At 38.8% G+C, this 20,249-nt stretch overlaps 1 protein-coding gene across 2 annotated transcripts in view; it reads left to right on the forward strand.

The window, feature by feature from the left end:
* RASGRF2 (Ras protein specific guanine nucleotide releasing factor 2) overlaps window positions 1-20,249 on the forward strand; it is a 131,764-nt gene that overhangs the window by 46,953 nt on the left and 64,562 nt on the right. For both annotated transcript variants that reach the window (XM_074570633.1, XM_074570634.1), the window contains exons 3-9: window positions 6,863-7,010; window positions 7,643-7,732; window positions 9,362-9,615; window positions 10,742-10,821; window positions 11,268-11,461; window positions 13,045-13,154; window positions 15,072-15,190. In XM_074570633.1, the coding sequence (XP_074426734.1) occupies window positions 6,863-7,010; window positions 7,643-7,732; window positions 9,362-9,615; window positions 10,742-10,821; window positions 11,268-11,461; window positions 13,045-13,154; window positions 15,072-15,190 (995 nt within the window). The remainder of the gene's footprint in view (window positions 1-6,862; window positions 7,011-7,642; window positions 7,733-9,361; window positions 9,616-10,741; window positions 10,822-11,267; window positions 11,462-13,044; window positions 13,155-15,071; window positions 15,191-20,249) is intronic.

Here is a 20,249-nt window from a genome sequence, read left to right on the forward strand (position 1 = left end):
CTCATAAGTCAGCCATTCATTCCCACACCTTTTACCAGCCCTTCTCTTAGGCAGGCACAAGTGTGAACTTAATTGGGAAAATAACATGCACTAAAAAGAATTATGTTTTGTTAATTTTTTTTGCCATCTTAGTTTTAATTCATCTGATTCCTCTGGGTCTGTTCACTGTGTCCACACAACACGCCTGCGTGCACTGCACAAGGGAGAGGGAGGTGCATGGGTGGATGTGGGAGAACACGAGTGCTATGTCGGGGGGAAAGTGGGAGTGCTTCTCTCAGCTAGGTTGCTGTTTAAAGCATATGAGGAACTACTGCCCTCCAACCAGCAATTTTTATTTTTTTTTTAAAAAAAAGGCTTGCTCCCAGATTTGTTGTCACACTCCACTTGCTAATGCAGGGTGTATTTCACATAGTATTTTGCAGCCAGTTGTAAGCTCAGTATGGTACTTCAGAGGCGCCTGGAAGCTTGAAGCAAATGCCTTGCTACTTATGCCTTACTGTTGGAGAAACTGTATTAGCTGAGGCTTGGTGCTGTAATAACCACAATTTTGTAGTTTCCAGTGGGCTGGAAATGAGGCAGAGAGAATTTGAGTAATGCTCAAAACATGGGCAATCTCATATCTGCCTTCCAGATAATGTCTAGCTAGATCCACAGACCAAAGTGGTAGGGGTTGCTTGATAGAGATGAGTCTGCAGCTGCTCCCTATACCCAGGCTGAACTAGAAGTGACCCTGAGCATGTAATTCCAATGCTAACAAACACACATACGTACATATAAACACAGCTTGCCACCCAGATGAGCACAGACAGAAACAGTCACCACTCATGCAGACACAGGCAACACCAGCAGCCTCGTCCTGTTCCCCTCCCTGACTGATCTGGGCGAAGGTATGTTAGTGGAAAATACATACAATGCATATATACAGCATGGGTCCTGCCTGTGAAGAGCCTGGCCATGCAGTCTTTCCAGGAGCTGGTCCTGGATCCTCCGTCTCCCCAGTTGCTGGCACCTGGAATTACAAGTTCCCATGGACCCTCTCCAGTTGCTGGTACTCAGTCCCCATTACTCACAGATACGCATGCATCCCCCCCTTCCCAGGACACTGTGGATCCCCCATTAACTGGTCTGAGACACTTGGTCTACACCAGTAACTGTCCCTGGACCCCATGTACTTCCGGTTACCTCACGCCCTGTTCCCCCTGTATGCACTGTGGATGCCCCATTAATTGGTGCACAGGTCCCACCAACCCTGTATGCATGAACACACACAGAGACCCAAACACTGTTGATCTCTCCCGTAACTGCCCTGCACACTCAGTCTAGCTGGTAACTAGCCCTTGGATGTTCCTGTTTCCAGCTGTCCCAGGCACACACACACACGTGTGCAAATGAGTTTCTCAGACAACTGCCCCACCTCATGGTGTTCCCGGTAGCTGGGTTGGGTCTCCTGTGCCCTCCAGGAGCCAAATCACAGAATTTCTGGTGACCCAACATAGACTTACTGCATCTTCAACACCTCGCTTCCCAGCAGCTGATCCTGCTCACCAGCTAGCCAGGCTTGACTGTGGCTGGTGATCACACGCTGATACACACACACACAGACGATACACACACACACTCCTGCCTCTCCAGTGGATGCATATATGGAGTCCCCTCACCCAGGAAAGTGATTAGAAATGAAGTTCAGTGAGAAGACAGGATGGACTGTGCTGATCAGGTGCGGAGCATGGCCAGACAAGTGTGCCGATCAACCTGGTTACATGTGACACTTTATCCTGTTTTATCCCCTTATCTCTGTGTTTTCCCAAGCTTGCTCCTCAAACCTCCTTGATCCCACCCTTTTCCTGCCCTTGGTGCCTCTCTTAAACGTCCCATAAAAAGCCTTGTACAATCCCCAAATGCTCTTCCCTATAATATCTCATAAATTTAGCACCCCTATAGTTCATAACCCTTCTCAGCCTGAAAGGTGATCTGGAGAGCTTTTCCACTGGTTCATCTCTGTGGGTTTCACAGACTGCCTGATGATGCTGGTGGCTCTCCTGTCACAGCCCTGGGAGGACCTCGACTACCTTAGGGGGCTTGTTTCCCTGACTGGGTTATTGGGGTTCCCTGCCTGGCACTGTGACCCTTCCTATTTGTGGAGATGGGCCTTTCATGGTCTGTTCTTGTAATAGCCTTGGTAGCAGCCAGGTTAGGGAGCTCATTTCAGGGGTCACAGCAGCTGCCATTGTTCCTCTGTGCTCCCTTGTGTTGGTTAAGATCAGCCTTTTACCACACATCTTAACATTGCCTACCAGAGGTGACCGTACCTCCTGTGCTCCTGTTTTATCCCCTAGAATGGCTGTGTTCCTGGAGCAGACATCTCAGTGCTGCTGCAAAGGGCTCCTTAAGCCCTTCAAGGGCACCTGTAGGTCTTGGTAATCAGCGCCTTACATAGCTTAGACACAAAACTTGAGAAGCCATGATCGTTGTACTGGTAATTAGGTCTGTCCAGGAGATTGGCGTGGTAGTTGTTTCCTGAGGGAACATTTGAAATCCCACCAGTCACACTCTCTGGAGATCGTAGCTACAAGTTTATAGCAGTTCTGTGAAGCCTCAGCTCACGCAGCAAGGAGTGTTCCTTCCATTGTATTTGGTCTGGACTTTATGGCTGGTGTTGAATTCTGTCTCAGTTTTGCATAATGGGGTAAGGTGCCTTTCTGCTACAGTTTTTTTGTAGATGAATTCCTATAGTCAGATTTTCCTGGATGAATGAGTGCCAGGACAATTGGAACAGCTGGTTTTAGTACTAGTTGTGAATTTGATGAATAACACATTGGGGTAATGAGATGTGTTTTCGGGATTGTCTCATTTTTGCGTGAGAGGGTAGCATTCCTCTCCCCATACACCTGTGCTCCTAGAGTAAGGCATACCTCAACTGACGTGGTTTGGGTGCATGAAACCTCCTCTGGTTGTTGGGGCCACCCTTCCGAAAGACTCTCTATTCCAGTTTGTATTTCCCCATCTCAGTTAAAAGGACCTTGTAGTAAAAGTAATTTGGGGTATGGACATCTCATGCTTCCCCATGTATCACACAGTCCTACACCCACCCACCCAGCCTCCAATCCCAGTTGCTGTACTTGTTCATCAGTCCAAGTGCCATTCCCTCCTGTTTGACTGGACATCAGTAGACAACTCTTTTACAGCCTTTCTAAGCAGTTGTCCATGTGTGTCTGAAAGCCCATCTCAATTTTCTGTCTTCTGATAAGCCTCAGCCCTGTAACCCTTGCAGCCATAGGTGTCTCTCGATATCCCATATCATGCAGGAGTTCATTAAAAGTTAATGGTACTTGTGTACAGGTGGTTTCCTAACTCACCTTGGTTAGAGTCGTAGGGGTGGATTGCATAAGTTCTATTGCAACTTGTGCTGTTTCCATCCCTAGTGTGGTTGTGAATGTGCCTTTAGATTTTAAAACCTGTCTGGAGGCTATTCCTACTCTGTTAAGGAGTCCTGTAGCTGCCTGAAGGTGGTTACTATGGGCAGATGTAGGCAATTTCTTTTGCCTTCCAGACCCCCAGAGCCATATTGCCTGGTTTTCATAAAGAGTTGATTAAGTTGTGCATTTTGCATTCCAAAAGGGTGATTTGATATGATCATAAATAGTTTGTCCAGGTCCAGTGCCTGGTTCTTTCAGCTGCCTGAGCCGCTTTAGTACAGTTTGCATAGAGTGATCCAACGAACCATAACTCTGGCCTGAATTCAGTACAAAAATCAATTATATTTGCTGGTAGCACTGCTGGAGCCTTTATCTTGCTCTGGTACCACAACAAGGAGACCCTAATAATGAGACACTGGTTAAACTTTCTTCAGTTTTCCTACGTTTTCTGAGCATGTCAACTCTCACAGGACGTAAAATAATGTATCATTTTTCTCAGGACTTTCTTCATTTCTTCCTGTCTCCATGTGGCAGGCAGTGGTCAATCAGAGCTTAAGGTTCTCAAAATATCTGTTTCGAGTCTTGTCTCTACAGATGATCAAGGAAATAGGTATAGCCTCAGCTTTCAGGATGCTCTGTCTTTGAGCCTCACTATGTATTATCATAAATTCAGAAAACTTAATCTCTCAGTAAAATCTTAATACTGATTCATAGAAACCCGTGGTTCGCAGCAGTTACTTCTTTGTATTAAACAATATGCAAGCCAGGGAACTAGATCGAGACTAGCTGCTTACAAGTTGGTTTATGAGTTTTTCGTCTTCCTTTGACACTTGAACACTTAGGTATAATTTTCTTTAACAAAGGATTTTGTATACACGTGTAATCAAGTCAGTATTGAAACCCTGCCCTCTTGGAAAGCTCCTGGCATTATGCTGGATATACAGGTTAGCACTTTAGGCATGATGCTTTAGGTCATACATACAGAGAGATGGATGAGAGGGGCTGTTGAAAGTACGTGAAGTTTATTCCAAAATCCTATGATTTTCCTTCACAGAAGTAGCGGTTTTGAGAAGGAAGATGGATAGCCTATTCTAAGTTAGTGTAGGTGTACATCGGCTTTTCCAATTAACTCCTCTTCATACTGCTAATTCTGGGAGTGAAGGAAGTGTTGTTTGGTTTCCAGGATGAGACTGACATTTTAGACAGCCAAAGCCACTAACTAGGCAAAATACTCTAAGTACATCTCAAAAGAACAGAAACTTTTCCATCTTCCATAGCAAAGTTCTTGTTCCCTAATACAGCAAGACTGTGGAAGTCTGGGTTAATGCTTCCAAAGAAGCTGAAAAATCTAGATAAAGCTTCATCCCCTAAAGAAGGAAAATAAAAATAAAAAATAGTGTAAGAAAAACATCATATGTAATAGTAACTGGAGTCTTACATCAGCTCTGACTGCAGCTGCTGTTCACCCTTTGTGATTCTGTGTCATAATATTTTCCTCAGTTCTTGAATAAAAGCAAAGCCAAATCTGTGAAATTCTGTATGGGAAACATTTGGTACCAAAAGTTTAAGAAAATTTTGAAAAGGAAAAATAGAAGAAAAGGTCCTACCGGATCTGAGTTTAGGTAGAAAAGATTACTCTTTATATTAAATGTGAATCAAGGCAGTGCTGCAGGCACTAAGGAATGCATTTTCTTACATATGTTACATATATTTTTATCTTCATAGCATCTCTCATCATTGTAAAACAACTACTGCTTACTGCATTTCTAATTCAGACACTTTTTATCATGTGCAAATGCCTTTAAGTGCTATGGATTCTGAAAAAACAGTATTCTTGCAAAACACAAAAGATTATTATTGAACAATTTTAAAGAACTAAATCTCATAATTTATTACTGTTTATTGCAGAGTTAAGAAATATGGATTGCTTCATGACAGATGATTGTGTGTATGTTGTTTTACTTTCTGGAAGAGACGCCCTGAGTTGTTTTTTTTGGGGGCCATTTGTTGTTTACTGTTGTAGTAGTTAAAATATAACAATAGATGCAATAGAATTAAATTCACTTCTTATTCTTTTTATAATCTGTTCAAGGAGGAAAAACTTTTGCTTTATGATAGCTGTGGGAACTCATTGTAATTATTTTAAATCTAAGCTTGCTTTCTAGGTTGTTGAATTTAATAGCTGTATTCAGTATTGGTCCCCTCCACTATATAGCTGCACTAATACTGATTGAAATGTGAATAAATATATATAAAAAAAGATTAACTGGAGAGGATGCACATTATTACATTTTTTAAAGCCTCACAGTATTTAATAGCAAATGTTAATTTTTCAATGAGTGCTGTAACAAGTAGGAAGAAATTTAAAAGGAAAATATGTGGAATCCAAAAATTCCTTCTGTCAAATTCTGTGCTAACTTAAGAGTGGAAAAAGATATGATAGTCAGCATTTTCAATGATAGATCATAAAAACATAAGACATCCCGTGTCAAAGATATAGGGCTTTGTCTGGCGTGTTTTGTGCACTTTGGTCTTTATCTTGTAAAATTGTTTAACTCTCAGAGGAGCAAGCTTCCTGAAACCTAGGTAAAGAGACAGTTCGTGTCTGTAGATTTTGCTGAAGCAAGGCCGGCAAACAAGCACGTCATAAGACTGTGCATTTTCTGCACATTTAAATTACGGGAGATAATTATGAGTGAAAGAGACTGAACCACATGAAAGACCAGTCTGATGAAGGTGTTGCATAGGAAGAAACTGATTTCTCCTTTACGTGAAGTTGGGAACAGTACTTCCAGTGCAGGCTCTGATTGTGACATCTAATTGCACTAGGGATACTGTCCCTTTTCAGGAAAATACAAATCAATGGCAGTTTTCTGCCCAAAAGCTAGAAGAAAGACTGATACCATAGTTGTTGTTACTAATCAGAATACATACATATATTTGAATAATCTCAAACTAGCCTAAACAATAAAATAGGTGCTAGCAAACTAAAATAACAGTTATGATGGGAAATCTTCCATAAAGAGATCTGACAGGTGGAGAGAATTAGAAATAGTTCTGATGAAGTGCCAGATGCTTCCCCCAAGTCCTCACAAAAGATAGAAAAAAAGCAGCCGTTAAAATAAATAAAATAAATAGAATTAATAGAATTCTTGGGCTTAGCCTGAGAATTAGAAGCTTATAAAAAAATTAGTGCAATTATCTTGCTGTTGATAACTGGATACTGGGAAGCTGGGTACTGCTAGCACCTGTGTCTAAAAACGATGTTGAACACTATAAGTTTGGGGGATTTATGATCAAGCTATTCATTATACAGTAAGCCAAACAGACACAGCTTTGCGGGTTTCTTGTCATTGGTGCAATGTTTATTCGGTCGGTATCTCATAAGGGGATATGGAAGACAATGTGTGGCTATTTTTACTAATGTAAATTTTTTTCCTTTTTAGTTATTCAGATATTCTGATTGAAAGGGAGGTGTTAATGCAGAAGTACATTCACCTTGTCCAGATTGTAGAGACTGAAAAGATTGCAGCCAATCAGCTTCGACATCAGCTTGAAGATCAAGACACGGAAATTGAAAGACTTAAATCTGAGGTATGTGCCAGAGACATCAAGCAATCATTGAATTATAACATTTTGCTGTGTACATTGCAATAATATTCAATATTTCTGTAATATTTGTGAAAATAATGGAACCCAGTAAGGTTAATAGGTAATAATCCCCCTATGAACCCTTGGCTAAATATTTTTCTTAGAACTATCGGGGACTGTTGAACTGATTGGATTATTTCTTTGTCAGAGTCTTTAAAATGACACATTGCTTTGCAGTATGGGTGCCATTGCTTGCATTATTTCTTGCTTGTCTTCACACGAGGCGTTTGACCCTGGACACATTGTCTTTGGTTGTGACAGTATTGAGAACTATTCCAAGCTGCTCTATTTCACTGAATGTTAAAAATTTTGTTGCAGTCCTGAGCTGATAAAGTCTGAAAGGCGCACTTGGTTTTGAAAGGAGAAGCAGCTCTCTTCTGGTCCGTCCTCCATCTGGGTCAAGAGCCTTGCTGGTTTTCAGAGAACTGTGTTCAGGTCCCTGTGACCAAATATGTGCTTATCATTCTGTGCAGCTTTAGCAGGCTTGAAGAAGGGGAAAATATTTTTCTGTTAGTTCTGTAGCTAAGAGTTTCATTGCCTTGAGAAAGCATTTAATGAATGGTTGTTTTTGTCAGATTATAGCTCTCAATAAAACAAAAGAAAGAATGAGACCTTATCAAGGCAACCAGGAAGATGAGGATCCAGATATTAAAAAAATTAAAAAGGTAAACATGTGCAGTCTTCTGTGCTTAAGAGGAGAAGGGTGGGATGGGGTGTGTACTGTTGTGTTTTAGTCTGTCTAGTTTTGTTTTCATTTATTTTCTTTAAGTACAGTCAAATAGCAAGATTCCTTTCCCTCCCCTACTTAAGTCTCTTAAATTACATCAGCTTCCTATGTTTCAGTGCCACATTTATCCTGTGGTGTATTTGTTACTTAAGCATTAATTTGTACTTGCGAGGTATATATTCAGTCTCTTGAAGAAGCTTGCGCGTTGCATTCAATTGTTGGTAAAGACTGAAATTAAGTCATGGGCCTTTCCCATCGGAGTCACGTGTATAGTGACTTTGCACTCCTTCCTTATTTAAAGGCTTATAAAGATATAAGAGAATGACTTATAGTCTGTCACTGCAGTTGGAATAGAAATATTGAAAATGCAGAGGGCAGCCTTGATTTAGGTTTTCAGCCGGTCTGTTTGATGGTGATTGTTCCAGGATGCTATGGCCAGTGCTTTTAATAATGGGGAATTAATTTAATAAATGGAATTCGTGCTTGAAGTTGTGGTCCTGTATGTGTCACCCTTATCCTCTCAGCGTTCAGTCTCTCAAATTGCATAATATCCTTTATGGTATGTGGGCTTGGTCTCTGACTTTTTCTGGGTTACACAGTCTGAGTCAGGGTGAGCACTGAATTGGTACCCTTGCGTGACTTTTTTTCATGTAGATTAAACAGTGTAATAGAAGCTGGAAATGTCTCTTTTCATAGAAGGAGAGTTCTGGTTCTGTATATAATTCACTGCATTCTACATCTTGATGGTTTTGACAATTAGGCCCTTTTTTAAAAGTTGTTTATTCAGAGTAAACTGCTACCAGTGAGATTCTGCATTTCTTTTTCAAGATGAATGATCTTCACATCAAGATCAGGGCAAAGACATACTGAAATTTTCTGTGACCAGATGTAGACCTTTTCTGTAACCTTTAATCCACTGTAACTTCAATGGATATTGTGCTTAAGTAGATTTTTCCATGACACAGAGGTACTTTTTAAGAACACCAAAAATATGCCTTTTCTGGATAAATATGCCTCGTCTGATACTAAGCAGTATATTGGTATTAGCTTTATATACACATGCTAAGATGTATCTACTTAAAACAGAAAGCAAACTGAGTCTAGCAACTATTTTAGAATTATGTCAATAATGATATTGAGTCTGTCTTGAAATGTGTTACCTGGAAGCATTGCACAATACTTCTGAGAGAATAGGAGAAATGTGTAAGGGGACTAAAAAAGGTAAAAGGAGTTAAAAAGCCTGCGCAGCATGTAGCACGGTTGTGCTGATGGGAATAGTATATACGAAGGTGCAACATTGAACTTGCAGTAAAAGGTACCTTTATATGTATGTGGTATCTTTTCAGTCTGTTTCCTGGCAACAAATATGACCAAGTGATTGTGGGAATTTCATTAACGTACAGAAAAATAAAAACTATAGATCAATAACGGCAACAGACTTTTTTTGTTTGTTTTTTTTTTTACACAGAGGCATTTCATTTAGAGAGTTATTTCTACAATTAAGACTATATGATAAGTCGTGTCATGTTTTTTTCTCATTCTTCTTTTCTGCTTGGTCCATTTTTAGGTCCAGAGCTTTATGCGGGGCTGGTTATGTAGAAGAAAATGGAAAACTATTGTTCAAGATTATATTTGTTCTCCCCATGCAGAAAGCATGAGAAAAAGGAACCAGATAGTTTTTAACATGGTGGAGGCTGAATCTGAATATGTGCATCAACTTTATGTTCTTGTGAACTGTTTTCTGCGGCCCTTAAGAATGGCTGCAAGTTCAAAGAAGCCACCTATCAGTCACGATGACGTTAGTAGCATTTTCCTCAACAGGTATGGGGGTTTTGGTTCACTTTTGGTGGGTTTCTGCAACCTCTTCTTCTCATTCTGCTTCAGTTTACAGTAGTGAGGTCTGGCACTTGTTTTTTTACTCTAAGTCAAGTCACTGAGGTAGACCATGTTTCCAGGGGTAAAAGGCAAGGTGCTGTTGGTGATGCTGTTTGAAACCAGCTAGACCTCTTTTGCCTCCTTACATTCTATTTCTTTCTCTGCTAGAGGAAGAAAATGACAAATTGTGCCTCTTGGGGCAGTTCTTATAATTTTCTGTCACCTTTGCTGTTTCTTTTTCTCTTAAGAGAACAAAATTCGACTTAGTGGCCTCATATGATCCAGATAAGACCCTGAGGATGAGTACATCAAATCTTTTATTTTCTCTTGTCCTGCCTAAGGAGCCTCCTTCCCTCTGACTTGTCTTTTCATATCCTACAAAAAATAATTATTCTTTGCATTAAGCATCCAAGTACTATTGTAATGAGTATGTACAAGTAAGCCAGCAGGCATCTAACATTTGATACAGGATTGGGATTGCATCCAAGTCCGCCCCAAACTTCTAAGAAATACAACATGTTCCTGTTCCTTTAGTTATGAGACAGGTCTCCCTTTCATAGCTCATTAATGATCACTACACGCTTTATGGTTTCTCTTACAACTGGGATGTCTGTTGACCTTCTAAGCTAAAATACAGCATTACATTTCATGTTATGGAAAAGCTGTAAGCTTCAAATCTTAAACGGAAGCAAGCAACAATGTAGGTTACCACCAGTGGCTTGAGGTTTCTGCATCTTACTGGTTCTCTTAAACTATGGAATGCATTGTCAAGGATATTCTTGGACAACCTGTTTATTAAACTGTGTGGAACATGTTATTTAATAGATGCTTTATTTAAAAGAACTGAACAGTTAGAATATGCTTTCTACACTTCTTTTTTTGCACATACTACACTGAAAATTTTAAACAATGCAATAAAAGGAAGCACTTTCATAATAATAACTATCTTCTGTTTTTTCAAGCAAAGTACAGAACATACTACTAATGAGGAAGATATGTTTCTCTGTGAATTATTAATCAAAAAATAAAACCTGAATTGTCTTTTTGTTTGTTTAAATACTTGTTTTTTCAGTGAAACAATCATGTTTCTTCATGAGATATTTCACCAAGGCTTAAAAGCAAGAATAGCTAATTGGCCTACCTTAATCCTAGGTAAGTTACTGTACTTTCTCTAGGGGTACAGTTTTCATATTTATTTTTGAAATTACAGTAACGTTGGTGTGGGGTTTTTGAAAGACTTTTTTAAAGTCCTTTTTGGATGGAATGCATTTCCAGAACTAACACCACAAGATGTGGTGTAGTGGGAGTCCCACGTGGGCAGTAATGACTGTCTTCCAGTCTGTGTATGAGAATGCCTCTGCCCTAAGCATTGATTAGACATGTGCCCCCGAATTTTCAGTCATATTGTCTGATTATTAGCTAATCAGAACAACCATGTTTTGGCAGGTGAAAGAGCTGAGTTGAATGTTTCTAAAAACCCAGTATATTGGAAAGAGAACTGATTATAGTAATTCACTTTGGTAGAACATAGTAGTTTCTTTAAACATATTTCAAGAGATGGGTAGCTGGAAAAAAAGGCATTTCTTGACTTTTTCTAGCTGACTTATTTGACATTCTGCTGCCAATGCTGAACATATATCAAGAATTTGTTCGGAATCATCAATATAGTCTACAAGTACTGGCAAACTGTAAGCAAAACAGAGATTTTGACAAACTCTTGAAGCAATATGAAGCCAACCCAGCATGTGAGGGGCGAATGCTGGAAACTTTCCTTACTTACCCCATGTTTCAGGTAGTCTCTGTATATTTTTTGTGACTATTTGTTTTTAATGTTTCCTGTATTCTTTTTGTGTTACTGACTTTGTGATTGATTGAAGATTGTTCTTGCTTTGCTAAAAATATTCTCATGCAAATTAATTAAGTTATTTCATTATTATAGTGAAATTTAATTATTTATTATACTGAAATAACATGGGTTTTGTTGTTATACTGAAACTCTGCCTGTAGAGATCTTTTCTCCAACTATAATGATTCCTCTCTATTCAGAATCTTACGTATGTTGAAGGGGAATGTGGGGTAAGGACTAGCGCCAAAAGAAAAAAAGCTGAGAAATTATTACTTCACTTCTGCCTGCTGCAGGATTATAAAGCGGTCCATAGAGGGATAATATACCTGGTATAGCATGTTAGAGCAGCCACAAGCATTTTACTGGGAATGCATTTTGAAACTTTCCTACCACTTTGTTCTCCAGCGACTTGGTCTTTAGAAAATGAAAAATATATTGCAAAAGTTTTGTGAACTTTATCCTTCTGATATTTTGACTTGACTTGCCTGGATTAATTATTTACAGCTGTCTTAAGAGGTCTATGAAACACTGGTCTAATGATTTTATTTAACCTAACATTTTACTCATCAAGAGAATAGTGAACTCCCTCAGTTTCTTCAGTTACTGGCAGACCAAGAGTCAAAAAGAAAAAAAAAAAAGGGACTTCAGTGATAATGTGTCAGTGATAGTTATTCATGTTAGCCTAAAGGGCCATTAGCACCTGTAACAATACATTTCTTTAGCATTGAGCTTGTATATTTTTGAGCTTTTGGACTTTTTGGTTGAGCTAAAACAAAGTTATGGGATCTTAGAAGAGAGGGAGAGCGTCCTATTCATATGTGATGGAGGATGTCATTGCTGATGACTTTTCACTTCAGCATAATAAGTCATGTCTCCGTCTTCTAAATAACTTTTATTCTGTAAAGACAAGTTATACTGCAGTACCATTTGGTTCTGGTTAAAAGCCCTAAAACTACTTTAGGTAATAATAAATGGATCAGGGTTCTTGTGCTACCCTGTGGCCGGCCTTTAATAGTCAAATGCTGCGTATTCTTCCATGTCCATTAACGCAATATGAATTTTATCTAAATGCAGACAGGTCAGCTGGCATTTTCAAAGTCACAAGAAATTTAGATGCACATATCCTGTTGAAATTGAGGGAAGGTATGTATGGATCTCCCAGGGAGTTTGGAAAGTTTTCTCTATTGGCACTGGGATAGCAGCATGAAACAATTACATTTAATGTCATATTTGTGGCCGCCTCTAATCTGATATTTTCCCTAAAATGTAAGAAATGGTTCTTGGGCTTCCTCAAACAGAAAACATACATATGCATATGCATATGCAATCTCTGTCACCCAAAAGTTCAGTATTTTTGGCAGTAGCTATATTTAGAATGTATGTATAATAATTTAGCTGTGGATATTAATTTAAAAAAGACTATGTTTGCAAAACTTTTCTGACCAAAGTAATGGCTAATATTTTTTAAAAAGCTGTATTGGAATTATTCTCTTAAGGATTTACTGATTTTATACCTAATTTTTTTAAAGATTCCTAGATATATTATAACACTTCATGAACTTCTGGCTCACACACCACATGAACATGTCGAGCGAAAAAGCCTTGAATTTGCTAAATCTAAACTAGAAGAACTTTCAAGGTAAGATTTTTCTACCTTAAGTTTGATAATCTTGAATCAAAGGTTTTGAGATGAAAAAAAATATTTTCTGTATTTTGGTTTGGTTTTGTTCTTTTTAAAAAATTCTTTTCAAGAAAAGGATCAAAACCAAAAAAAGATAATTAAAAAATACCCAAATACCCCAACATAATATTTTGACTCATCTTTTTTTTTTTTCTTTTTGGCTAACATCATAAATCTACAAGTGTGTCCTTGTATTTTGGGTAGGGGAGAATAGGAGTTGCTATAGGAACCACCTACTCCTGGGTTATGACCAAAGGAATTTCCTTTACCTAGAGAAACATAGATTTTTTTCACAGTTTAAAGAAAAAGGACTGATACTCTCTGAGAATGGGAATCAATGAAGGTCTTGAAAAGTACCGAGTTCTCAATCTGTATTATAGTTCACGTGTGTTAATGAAATAACTGATTTTCACATATGATTCAAACACTGCCAGATAAACAGGAACTAAAGATATACGTTTAGAACTGCTGATCCCTGTAGAAACCTGCAAAATTAAGCTCTTCCCTGAACTCCCAGACCATTCTCAGATGTTCTCCTCTGTCAGCCCAGAAAGAAATTCAGTTGTTATCTCTGGGAAACAGAGTTTGCTGCTGTGAACAGAGAAATGCTGCATGAACTCCAGGATATACTCTTGGGTATCTGGAGTATTCACCAAAGGTGTACTTGGAGTGTAAAAGAGGGATCGCTTTATAGCTTTTGTTAATTGCATGCTCTTGACTGCTCAGTTTTCTTTTTCTTTTAAGACAAAGTTGCTGCCTTGTGCAAACTACCTGTTAATTTGGAGCTCATTATTTTTTCCTTTTTGTCCTGCTGTATCTTTTAACAGAGGCAGCTTTCTGGGTCAGGTCATGTTGTGCCACTTCTTCAAGCTCTAAGTTCTTAAAGAGCTGGGCAGCCAATATCTTTTACAGAAATGTCTGTGTTTGACTCCTGCAGTGTTCAGCAAGTTCTGCCCTGTTCTGAGGCCATCTGAAGTAGGAAGAAGTAATGTCTCCTTTCCACTCAAGCAAAGCAGAGAATTTCTCTGGCCAGGGTTACGTGCACAAGCAGATCAATCAGCGTTGGCTTGGCTTCATCTCATAAGTCAGAGTTCATTGCTGATCCAACTAATTTGTCACTGAACGTCCAGAATTGGAGGCTGAGACTGATTGATGCTCCTCTGCTCACAAGGCAGGCAGTATAGACCATAAATATAAAGCTTTGTGACTCATTCCATCCCTTTAATGGGGGCCTGAGGGAGGAGGAGCTTTCACATAGTGCAGTCCGGTGCCAGTTTAGAAAACTATTATACATCACAATACCACATAAACTTCTGGGTTGGTATCAGCCTTGAAAAAATCAGGATCGTCTGTGTAAGGGGAGGATATATAAGAAAAAAAAATGGGAGAAAGTGAGCAGTGAGCCATCAAGGCTGTGGTTGTTATAGGAAGCAAGGGGGAAGTGAATGGTACATTGGGATGTAAACTGAAGCAAAGCAGTCATGGGCAGAGACTCTACAATGTGTTATAACTAATACAAAATGCTAGGAAACACTTCCAGCTTTGTGGCAGCCTGGTGTATTAAGGATCAAGAAGTACTATTCTATCAGCTGTGAAGGGTTTTTAGCTTGGTGGCATCTGTCAGATGTGTTTAGAAATAGTCTAAAAACAAGTCTGGCAAAATTGGTTCCACTGCTGAAAAAATGAAGCGATTGCAAGGGAGGGAATAAAAGGCAAGAAACTTGCTCTGGAGAGATCATGTGGATGTGTATATCTGCTTTGTAGCAGGTGGCAAAGGACATCAGCTACCTTCTGTGTCTACACTGTGGAAGTCCAAGTGAAAACAGACACAACATTTCAGGGGATTTAAAGTGCGTTTTGCATTGTTTCTCACAGGGTGATGCACGATGAAGTGAGTGACACAGAAAACATCCGGAAGAATCTAGCCATAGAAAGAACAATCGTAGAAGGCTGTGATATATTACTAGATACCAGCCAAACTTTTATACGCCAAGGTAAGACATTCTTCTTTAAAGCTATCTAAATAATAAGGAAAAAAAATAAATTGGTTTAAACCAGCAGGATTCATGTCCCGTCATTGGGCAGGTCACTGCACTGGGCACAGCTAACATCCTAAGACTAGTCACGGTCCATGGAGGGTAAGGCACAAAATGCCCTAATGACAACTAATTGGGGGCTGTATTTGAACCCTACTTCTATGCTGTTTTCTTCAGGAACCATGCAGAACAGCAGCACGTGAATGGTAAATCACCTGTGGAACAGTAATGTACACTCTGCCAGGACTGTGATCTTCAAAGGGATGGAAATTAGCTACAGCTCCACAAAGACCAGGGCTGCCTGGCAGTCCCAGCTGATACCAACACTTGGGCAAAAGTGCAGGAAAATTTTGAAACTTTATCACTGGTAAAATGATCGCTGGGAAAGAAAAGAGCTGTCAGTTGTTCCCGGTTTTCTTGTTGCTTTGGAAACATCTCAAATTGATAGTGTGAGCATAGATATAATACTTGAACATACTCACTTTGCCTCTTGCAAGATGCATTTTTGGGCGTTAGTAGAAGTTCAAGATAGATTTAAAAGGCACTTCTGCAAGAAAAAGTCATGAAGAAAACGCATCCTGTTCTGCCAGGAATGTAGGACTACTTGTAATAAAACAGTTAGCAAAACAAGAGATTGTCTGTTCTAGGTGGTTTGTGAAACTCTGTCTATTGAAATTTAGTTATAGCAGAGGTGGAATTTGTTGTTAAGTTCCACAAAATTGGGATAAAATAACTTTTCCACTTAACTTGAGTTTACTTTTTACCAGGAACTAACTGCAAACTTATTGCAGTTCTTATTTGGTGGACTTTACTTTAGTGTTAAACTAGCAAATGCGAAAACTTTGTAAATGAAGCTTATTTTTCTCTCATTTATTTAATAATTTACTTCTGGATCTTCTAAAAGAAGTTAGTTTGTTTGCACTCGCCACAGATCTGTAGGATAGGGTTTTGTCTGGGTAAAAGCTTCTTTGTGTCTGAAGAGCATTACATGAATTTAGGAAAGGTTAGGAATGTAATTTAGGTGCATCCCTTCATGGGACCTTTTCTAGATAGCCTCAGCAGAACATTTGGTATTTAATAGAGCCGTATACACAGCTGGTAGTTAATAATCTTTGTATACATTTTGAAATCCATTCTGCAGTGTTTCTGTAGTCAAGTGGTCAAACAATGAAACTTGCTGTAATAACTTCCAAGGCTGTTTTTATAACAGTCCCTGTTAAATTACTTGATTCTTCATTAAGTTATGTGCATTTGTTATAACTGAGGTATTTGAAGAGTTATGAATATGGCTTTGACAAAAATATAAAGCTGTTGTGTTGGATCCACAGCAAGAAAATTATAGGGCTGTGATTATCCTAGATTGACTTGTATCATACAATTTAATTAGATTTTAGAAAATTTTTTTCAAGATGATTACAGTGTTTTGCTTTTATATATTTGTTGGGGGTTTGCCCCTTAAGATTGGCTGGTATTACTTTGTCTGATTATGTAGTGTTTCATCAGTAAAAACTTACTATTTTTTCTGTGGGAATCAGTCTGAAAGAGATTACTGTTGAAGTGTTAGACCCAGGTCAAACACATAGTTCAAATATATTAAATTTAGTTTATTTCTGGACATACAGTCAAAGGACAGTGGACAACACCGTATGTTACAGAAGGCTGTATCACAGTTTATCTTTTGGAACATCCACTACATAAGATTTTGTGTAAATGCAGAAATCTGAGTAGAGCTACTGAAGTAACACAGAGCCCATTTTCCTTTCACATCTGGCAGTAGGGTCACTTTGACAGTGATGTCCGTCTCCTCTAATTTCAATTAGGCTCCTGTTCTTTGTGTTGATCAGTGTAGACAGGTACAGGAAACCTCTTTTCAGCTTAAAAAAGGAGACAGGTGCCTTTACCTTTTTTAAGACTTTTTCTGTGAAGGTTAGTTACAGCTTTGCCATATTTTGTATACTTTACTTTTCTAAGAAGAGATTGATTCTGTTGAGCTATACAAGTTGAGTAGACAGGATCTATCTCAAGCAGTGTTTTGCACAGTAGATTGTGGATTCCCCTTCAGGTTTCTTGGGGTCTGCTTTTCTCTGTCTGTTGCTTAGATACAGACTTTATTGTCAGGCAGACTATAAGTCATGGCAGACAATTAAGCAACATTTTCTTTAAGAGTCTAAAGGAAGCACAGGGAACCTCAATCTGCAATCCAACTATTGCCTGACACCCGGACAACTGGGCATCTCGAGGCCCTTTAGATGCCTCCAAACACTCTGTGTGATCTTCCTGCCATCGGCTGCTATGAATTTACCTATACTGATAAATATATCACAATTACAGAATCATGAAATAGTTGAAATTGGAAGGGGCTTCCTGTAAATTATCCAATCCAGTCTCATGTGCCCAAGGCAGCATCAGCTGGAGCAGGTTGCTCTGTACCATGTCTAGTCTGATTTTGGCTGTTTCCAAGGACAGAGACTCCACAGCCTCTCTGAATGAGCAGCCTGTTCCGGTGTTTGACTATCCTTATGGTAAAATTAAAAGACATCCAGAATAGAGAAAGCCAGACTGAATTTGTAAATCAGGCAGTTTCATGTAGGCTAATTTTTTTATTTTTTTTTAATACAACATTTTATATTTCTTGGATCAAACAAAGGCTAATAGAGTGACTATTCCGGCAGTGTTGAAGTACTGAAAGTGGTTAGGTCTGCAGCTGGATAAAAGTTCCTGAGATTACACTAATCGTCCAAAGTATGCTATTAACAAATGCTCTAAAATTAGCCTCACTTGCTCATTGCAACTGTACACTGGCCAATTGTGACCGTTTTTTTCCTTAAGAGGAAATCTGTAGTAGAATGGATGGTGGGCAAGTGCCCAGTTTCATTAGTCACAAAAGCTTGATGGGAATGCATGAAGTCCTTGCTTGATGTCAGCCATGCAGCACATATAGCAGATGCGTTTCTTCCTGTAAATATTGAGTATCAAAGAGACATAATGCAGTCTCTCTTTCCTGCATTTAAAAAATCTAGTATATTTTGATTTACCTTATTAAACAATAACATTTCACCTCCATACAAGAGCACCACTTAACCTTCAGCCAATTTTAGCAGAACAGAATATAGTATTCCTGAAAACATTCAAATGAAAATCAAAATAATAAAATAAAAGCTATGTGTAAAGATGTATCTGTAAGCTTATCGTATTTATAGATACTATTATTCTGAGAAGCAAAGTAGAAATGCAACTTACGAGTTGACTATTGGTACCCTAAATGTTTAGAGGGAATTTCAGGAGAAAAATGATGCTGAGAATTTTGTGATGGGAAGTTGCTTGGGCATTGTTTTGTACACACTCCTTGGCCTTGCAATGGGGGGCAGTTGGTGTAACACGGAAAAGTCAACGTTCCAACACATGGGAACCATCTCCTTCCTTTCTTTCACAGTTGAAGCAGGTAGGCTGTTTTGCCCAGGGGAAATGTATGACAACCAATAAGTATTTATGGATTTTGGTCAGAATCTAAGTGAACCTAAAAAATATTCCAGACCTTTGCAAATTTCTAGTGTATATCTTTACTCCACTGTTTTGTTGCAATGACACAAATCACATTGTACACATTTAGTTTGAATTGAATTGGCTGTCAAAGAACACTGTTCTGTTGCAGATTTACTGATTACTGCGGATTTACTGTATATTGTGCTATGCCAGACAGCGTAAGTTTCAAATATGTTAATAACATAAGGCTAATTAAATATATAGAGGGAGGTAAGTGTAGAAAAAAGTAGATAAGCAGTAGCTTTTTCAGTTACCTTAATTTCTCTGTTTGTTAGTTTAAGATTGTGTATATGAACTTCAAACGTGATAATTTTTTTTTGACAATGTAGAGTAAGAATTACTAATCTAAAATTTCATGGATAATTCTTTCAGGCTTCCATTGTGTCAAGCCGTTGCTGCTAGTTTGAGCTTTGATATAGCTATGCTAGTCCAATATCTTGTTGCCTCTGAAAGAGGCAGGCCAATATCCATCCCTTCATGCTTCTGCTGCTGCTGTTGCTTCCTTTGCACCCTCACGGGTGCTTTTTTGACCTTGCAGTGAGGCATATCAGGGAGCTAAGTCAGCTATTTCTCTGTAGCATTAGATTCCTGCTGGTTTAGCTCTATTAGCTAGCTAATGTTGGAATAAGATAAGAGCTGGTGTAAGGGTGATAGTAAGGATAGATGTGTGGGAATGAGATTAGGAGGTCTTTTGGCTGCCCTGTCTGCTAACAGCAAGCTGTATCATAAAATCGTTCCCTTCAATATATGGAGGAATTGCAGTTCGTCACCAAATTTAACTCCATATCCAAATTCGGAAGTGATACACATGGTGATATCGCTCTGGAAAAGCTGGTCAGAGACTGGTTTTGAGGTATGAAACGGCAAAGAAGCAAAGCTGTCCCCACTCTGGAGTTTTGCAGAGCACAAATTCAGACTTACGTAACCAGGTTCAATTTAGTTCAGAAGTTTTTTTACTGGTAACACATTTTAGATGAGCTGTGGAGCACTCAAAATTATGCAGTATAAGATAAGAAGAAGAAATGTGCTTCATTTCCATCTCTCTTGCACAGAGGCACACACACACAAAAACTCTTTTCCTTCAAAATCTTTTCTTTTCATCCTCGGTCTCTTTGACTTGTAAGTAATGTATCTTTTGCAAGTCTAGCAACTGTCCAAATGGCAGTTTGGTGTTCAGCTTCATTTTCTGATCAATGTGCTATTAGCGTGCTTAAATTGCATAAGAATTTGCCCAAGATCTAATCCTGCCATGTACATAAGTATTAGCCTGGACTGTACTTGTTTGAGTCTACTTATTGTAAAAAAACAAAGTGAACTTCTGCAAAACAAGATGATCAACTTGCGCTTGAAAGAGATGCAGATATATATTGATACTTACTAGAATGAAAATTTGCATTAATTAATATCACAATATTAAGTGCATTAGCACGTTAAACAGCGCCTACTGAATATTGCTATAGTACAGTAAATTTTT

This window comes from Larus michahellis, chromosome Z (genome assembly GCF_964199755.1).
Source record: "Larus michahellis chromosome Z, bLarMic1.1, whole genome shotgun sequence".
Lineage (NCBI taxonomy): Eukaryota > Metazoa > Chordata > Aves > Charadriiformes > Laridae > Larus > Larus michahellis.